Source organism: Pecten maximus, chromosome 16 (genome assembly GCF_902652985.1).
Source record: "Pecten maximus chromosome 16, xPecMax1.1, whole genome shotgun sequence".
In the NCBI taxonomy this organism is placed as follows: Eukaryota; Metazoa; Mollusca; class Bivalvia; order Pectinida; family Pectinidae; genus Pecten; species Pecten maximus.
In genome coordinates this window covers 27,098,086-27,105,547 of record NC_047030.1, presented here as the reverse complement: position 1 = coordinate 27,105,547, position 7,462 = coordinate 27,098,086, and the positions used below count along the sequence as shown (strand labels likewise).

The following is a 7,462-nucleotide window of genomic DNA, read 5'->3' as shown; positions in this document are numbered from 1 at the left end:
TTAACACAGTCACCGTTACAAGCTTCTTTTTAATTAAACAATTCAACCACAGGTTCCAATTCGATTTCTTTAATATGGTCTTCCAATATACAAGTTTTCACAACATACAGTTCTTAGCCAAAAACCCGCACTCACTAAAATGACCCGTGATGTGTAGTGCTTCGGAGTAGTGGACACGAACAAGATGTTGTTGGCTTGCTGGTCCAGGAACCTACTAACTGTACCCGGCGAGCTCCAGTATTCTAAAAGCTATACTTGCCCAAAACTATTACCATATTTGGATTCTACCGGGCAGCTTTCATCTCCTACCCAGGAATGACCATATTTGGTCGTACCTGGCCACGTTGTCCAGCTTTCGCCGGGTCAACTGACCACGTCATCTCCCGCTTTAATTAAATAGATACTAGAACTGGGCCCCACTTTGTTAAAATTCTTCAATGGAGCTGTCGTGACTTTTAGGCCGTTTGATTGGACATACATGTATATCACCATAGGTGGTGACAGAGATAACAATTATTAAAATTCTCCTAGGAACTATCATATCCCTCCAAGCACTATACAATAGTCACTCCAGAGTGCTACATTTCACTTACAGGTGTATAATCCACCCTATATACAAATTCATAGTTAGATGAACATTTATCAAAAGTTCTTATAACAAATTAATAAAGTAGTAATGAACTTATGAAATTGCAATTAAGTAATAATTAAGTCATGTAATGATTGCATAATGACCCTCATTTTGTTACACTGGGTTATATAAAAATGCATACAGCAGTGTTTAGTTCAATCCCACTGTGGACCCTGAACAGACCGTTAATCATTACAAGACTTGCACGAGACAGTTCATTGATTAATTTAAAGATGTACACATGTATACAGATAGATCTCAACTATATCTCCATGACTGAGATGACAGATACATTATACTTACACTAAAATATAGATGCTTTAAACGTCTTTACTTATAGGGGCATGTTACGTGCTTTAAAATATTTTAATCAATGTTATCATGGCAATATCTGTCTCCATACCGTTAACGGGGAGCACAGGGACCTGTCGTAACAAATAGTGGTGTCCTAATATTAGGCCAGCTTTTAATATTTTGAAACTACTGCTGAAACTAAACAGTGCTTTACCCTTGCACGACAATTCATCATCTTCATCCCCATCTCATATTCGTCTACTTAAGAATTAGAAGTTCTCATTCCGCCCATGATTTAGAATAGGATTTTTTTATTGTACTTATATGGCATTTAGGGGCGTGACATATTGTACTTATATGGCATTTAGGGGCGTGACATATTGTACTTATATGGAATTTAGGGGCGTGACATATTGTACTTATATGGCATTTAGGAGCGTGACATATTATACTTATATGTCATTTAGGGGCGTGACATATTGTACTTATATGGCATTTAGGGGTGTGACATATTGTACTTATATGGCATTTAGGGGGTGTGACATATTATACTTATATGTCATATAGGGGCGTGACATATTGTACTTATATGGCATCTAGGGGTGTGACATATTGTACTTATATGGCACACCTATGTCTTCATGCCCCGCACCCTAGTTTTTCATTGATAGATAAATGTCATCAAATAAGTAAGGGGGCAGTATGCACAAACTCTTTCTTATAATATGATTTATACACAACACAAACAGTATGAAAGTTCAGACAAAAATTATTGATTTACTGAAACGTATAACTTGTTCAGGCTTTTAATTAAGATTTGGCATTCTCAGGGGCTGCTCATTCTTACATTGAATACGAAGATTAACTAAATACACTTAACTCTATACTGCTAATGTCGGGGCGACCCCCAAGCTTGAGCGCTCCCAAGCTTATCTCCGAGACTTGGTAGTGAAAGGAGCGATCCCCTTAAACTTGAGTGATCTCAAGCCACGGAGTAAGTAGCTGGTAGCAGGCGACCCCGCCGAGACTCATTTCAGAGTGGCTAGGTAAGTGAACGTGAATTACGGAGCGATCCCCAACAGGCACTTACATTGACTAGACTCTGAACAGCTGGACAAACTCCCCAAGTCACGCCTACCTATAACTCAAGATACACGAATACAATGTACCAGTTACATAAACTACATGCTACTAGTGGGGCGACCCCCATGCTTGAGCGATCCCAAGCTTAACTAAGAGACTTGGATAGTGTAATAGGAGCGATCCCCTTGAACTTGAGTGATCTCAAGCCACAGAGTAAGTAGCTGATAGCAAGCGGCCCTGCTAGAATGTTTCAGAGTAACTAGATAAGTGCACGTGAATTACAGGGCGATCCCCGACAGGCACTTACATTGACTAGACTCTGAACAGCTGGACAAACTCTCCAAGTCACACCTACCTACCTATAGTTTACAAAAGAACCTGACAATGTACATATCTACATAAGAAAATAAACATAAAAATATTAAATGAATTGGGGGTGAAAAATTCACCGAATTGCACGTCCAAATCGAAAGAAGTTACAAATAATCTTGAATAAAAGTAACTGAATGAGAGCCCCCAAGAAAGAAATATATACATTGTATACAAATATCATGGACAATGGTAGAATTAAAATGAAAAATCAGCATTCATAGCATTTTGCGCTTTCTGTATTGTGGATGGATGGGTTCGAATATACCGAGTAAAACAGTCAGACTTCCATCGACCCAACACTTGAAGTACATGACCTTCTACACCAGCGGCTGCACCAGAAGTACAAGCACCAATACGAAAAGAATGGCCATTGAAAGATTGGTCATTAAAACCCAACCTGGCCAAAGCTTCTTTTAGGTAACACAAGAAGGTAGCTCTTGTAAGTGGTTGAAAACAAATTTCATTATCTACAAAAAGAGGAGAATTATCAACCGCCCCTTGCTTAAACCTAGCTTTTAGGTAACTGGTCATAGTCAAGACTGGACTCAAAATATCATTGTCAAAGATAGACACATAAACTTCCAGACCGAAAGGATCAGTCTTTGAAGTTCTCAATAACAATTTAAATTTAGACATATCACTGTCAACTGTAACATCTCTAATTTTTATGAAGCTTTCATTAACAGATCTGCATGTAAATTCCCCACAACGTAAAAAACCGTAGAAGGCAGTTTTAAAGGCACACAACAACATAAGATCTATAAATGGGGTAAAAACACCCCCAACGAGAGCAGTACATAACTGCTGCAGTATCGGAAAAGTAATTGGCAGGCGGTTCCGTACCTTAAAATTACATTGAGTTTTCTTCACAGCACGTAAAATATATGGCAAGCGTAAAGATGTGCTCACCGGATCACCTAAACCATGTTTGATATAATGAAAACGAATACCTGCTAGGTACAGTTTGATTGTGTCCAAGCGAAGCTGTAAGGCATCTTGGCAAAAAGTTACAAATATCAGTAAAATTTCCTCCGATATCTGGGGTAAAGTACCTGGTAACCACGGTGCTACTAGGCGTTGTATAGTCAGAAAAGCCAAGAAACAAGTCAAAGCTGACTTGTAAGTAGCCAGGGTAGATTTGCTGAGGGAATTATCCCACCACTTAAAGAGGTCAACGTTCATTCCATCAGAAGTTCTTGTACTGGACGACACGGCGTGGCTTGTTTGTCTGCGAAGGGTGCTAGCTCTCTGAATTTCTTCATCTGCCAACGAGAAAGAGCATCAGCAATCAAGTTTTTTGTTCCCATAATGTGTTGCGCATGAATAATAAAATTGTGTTTAGCGGTGTGGAAGGTCAAGCGTCTCATTAACTTCATAATACTTGGAATTTTTGACCTGCCTTTACTAATAATCTCCACTGTTGCCATATTGTCACAATAAAAAAGTATTCGTTTACGCGACCACAAATGACCCCATAACACACACGCCATCACAATCGGGTACAGTTCAAGCAGTGCCATAGACTGCTTTTCTTGAAGTAACACTGCAGGAAAATAGCCCTGAAACCAACTTGCACCGTGAATTCCGCCAAAGGAGGTACAAGTAGAATCTGTGAAAATATATATGTCTGCTGCTAGTGTGATGTTGTCGTCCATGAAGAAAGATACACCGTTCCAAGAAGACAAAAAGTTTGACCACATAACTAAGTCTGAACGCACGGCTGATGTTAAAGTAACATGATGATGTAATTTTGAAACAGATGTAGACAACTTGATAAGGTGTGATACGAAGGAACGACCTGGTCTAATGACTCTGCTGGCAAAGTTCATATGTCCCAGAAGACTCAAAAGCTCCCGTTTAGTACAGGTTTTACGTTGCGAGAAAGAATTTAAAATCTCACGGATTCTGTCAATTTTTTCCACAGGTAATCGAGCTTCCATTTTTTCTGAATCTAAACATACACCCAAGTATTCAAGACAGGTACATGGTCCGGCCGTTTTGTGAAGAGCTATTGGAACACCCAAATTGTGGAAAATCCTTAGGAACTTTGTCATAGTATCCTGAGCATCAGCAAGTTTTGGTTCCAGAACTATGAAATCATCTAATAAATGTAATACATGCTTAATCCTATACATGTGTCGCGCTATCCAGCAAATTGCCTCTGAAAGATTATCAAATATCTTCGGACTAGACCTACTACCGAAAACAAGTCTCACAAAGAAATAAAAGTCTCCTTCCCACGATATACCATGCAGGGGCCACAGCGATGGTTTAATTGGCAATAGCTTAAACGCGTCCGATATGTCTGTTTTAATAAGCCAGGTGTCTTTCCCGAGTTTTTTAATTAAACTTATGGCATCATCAATTTTCACATATTTCAAAGAGTAAGTGTCCTTATCAATAAGGCTGTTTAGACTGGGATTCTCAGGGTCATCATGTGGAGCAGACATATCTACAATCAAGCATTTCTTTTTCGAATACTTGTGTTCTGCTATACCGATAGGGTTAATCCTACTGTGTTTGAAAGGTACTGACTTGAACGGTCCTAATAAAAAACCTTTGTCGACTTCTTTCTGGATTAGACTAGTAACAGTTTCTGATTCCCGTAGGGCTGATCTCAAATTTCGACACTGGAAAGGCACCTCGGGTATGTGTAAGAAGCCGGTATTAAAACCTGTACGCAAACCATTGACCAATTCTGACACAAACTGCTTATCAGGATGAAATCTAAGCTCATGGTGTAATGTCTCTATATTTATCGGGGTGGTCGCGACAAGGTTGATCATTTTTTCCTGGTTTGTGGCCCACTCCTCCCTAAAGGGCAGTTGTTCTTGGAGTGGTCACTACTTTTGCATGCAATACACACATGAAGTTTTGTACACACTGAAGCATTACAACCTCTGTCACCGTTAAAGTTGTTACAGATCTCCTTGTTTCCTTGAAACAATCTGGGGCGGCCGTGCGTGTCAACAGACCCATTCTGGTCCTTGTTAAAAGGTTTTGTAGGTGGGTTGTACGCAAAAGAACTGTTTTTGTGAGGAGGGGGAGATGATGGGCAAAAAGTAGAAAGGTGCAGGGAACTTCCACAGTGAATGCACACATGTGCCTGTCTGTTTGTAAAAATGTTACTAAAAAGGTTGTTGTCTCTGACTGACCAGTCTACACACACGTTGTTGTATCTTAAAAGAGCAGCTGCCCTCATGGAAAACTGGCAATGGTACTCGTAAAAACCGTGGCCAGGAAACCGAGAAGCCATATCTATGATGTCTCTCTCGTAAAGATCGAGTTCAACACGGCGATGTGGAAAAGTTCCGCACATGACCTGTTTGAAAGTACCAAAGGCTTGAATAAATTCCCCGAGACTAAGAACCCTGTTCAAACGATGGTCGGGCTTACTCTCAGGGGTATTATTGTCTCCCGAACCGCGAAAGTATGGGATGAGAAGGGCCGCTAAATTAATGTCCCTACCTCTCACAATGTTAGTCCTGAGCTGTGGAGACACCGTCTCTACGAGCGGCAGGGTATGGGCCGCGTATCCGAAAGTGGTCCTCGTGGCACTAATAACGTTCGTAGCTGGTTGCTCGACACTCCCTGCTGCCGCTGCTGGGATCGCACGAGTCCCAGATACACCCGAGTTGAACCGAGTGTACGCTGATGCTAGCGTGAAATCTGTATCTTCGGGACTGTTTAAGCTGTTGACGACTTCAGGCGATGAGACACTTCGGCCAGCAGAAAGTTGTGAGTTCGTTCCCTGAATTGACCTTTCTATGTTATCAACTTTGTTGGCCAAAACAGACACAGAACTTGCCAACGAAGATAACACCTCCGCTATACTGTCCGGCATTGCATGGGGGCCGCCATCTTGTACATCCCGCAAAGAATCATGGGATCGCGCACCTAATTCTACTGGTAGGTGACGCGTACGTGACCTACATTGAGTAGAAATATTATCCGGTTGAGTTGGTTCTGTCGCATTTGAAACATCGTCATTATTGTTAAGGAGTCGAACTAAAGCCAAGCGACGAATGTTGCTGGGAAAAGAAATGCCCCGATTTCGGCACGCTGCTTTTAGCCGGGCCATAGTCCAATTCTCCAAAATTTCTGGGTCGTAGGGTGCAGGTCTACTTTAGCCCCTGATCCTTTTCTTAGGCGCCATGTTGGTTTATGTATGAGCGAGAGTTGTAGAACTTCAGCACGAATAACTTCCAAGTTCACTTGCCAAATTTAGGCCTAGGTCACGCACACAAATTAGTTCACAATCTTACTGTACATGAGACACGACGAGAACAATATATTCCTGTTGCAGAAAAGAACGGAATCCCTTTAGAGTTGTAGGTCCGATGACGACATGTAACAAAGGAATGTCCTTGACAAAACGATGAAAAACCGTAAACAAACGCACGTGTACAAAACACGTGGAAGCACCGATGTAGCAGACGATTCCGAGTAAATTCAATTACACTTTTTGAATAAAAAATGTCACGATAAAGATAGATTACAAACTGGATTGAAGAGATGAACAAATCACTGCTGCTATGAACGATGGCGCTGCCTAGACTGCTGTGGCTGGTATCGTGGGGGGCTAAACCCCTCTAGCTTATTGACCATTGGTCAGCCGAGTCACGTGATACGTGAGGATGTTGGAGTTAAAAAGAACTACTTATATACATACGCGCAGGGGAAGGGTAAAGTGTTATATACATACGCGCATGGGAAGGGTAAAGTGTTGTGTATAAACAAATATTTAGTAAACCAAATATACATTATAAAGTCCATATAAACAGGGAAGGCTTTGTGTTGATTGGTTTTTTGATAAAGTTAATATTATAAGACTTTCAGTAGGTTTGTGTTACTGATAGGTAGTAGGGTACAAATGTATATAGTATACACTTGGCATAACTACTGACGGTTAGCAATAATAGTCAACCAGGCATGAATGTGTGTAATTACAAATTATACAGGTACGGGTTAGCGAGACGGACTATACAGGTGTCGGTATAGAAGAGAGGTGTGTCTTGTAGGTAGGACTTTCCCAATCACCAGCACGCCTCTCATTTTATTCAATAACATCAATTCATATCA

General features: G+C 40.9%; 1 protein-coding gene across 1 annotated transcript; it reads right to left on the bottom strand.

Moving 5' to 3' along the window:
• Positions 1-3,558: 3,558 nt before the first annotated feature.
• LOC117344735 lies at positions 3,559-5,166 on the bottom strand. Its single transcript, XM_033907562.1, has one exon. It carries the CDS (start codon positions 5,164-5,166, stop codon positions 3,559-3,561), a length of 1,608 nt encoding a protein of 535 aa, XP_033763453.1.
• Positions 5,167-7,462: the final 2,296 nt, after the last annotated feature.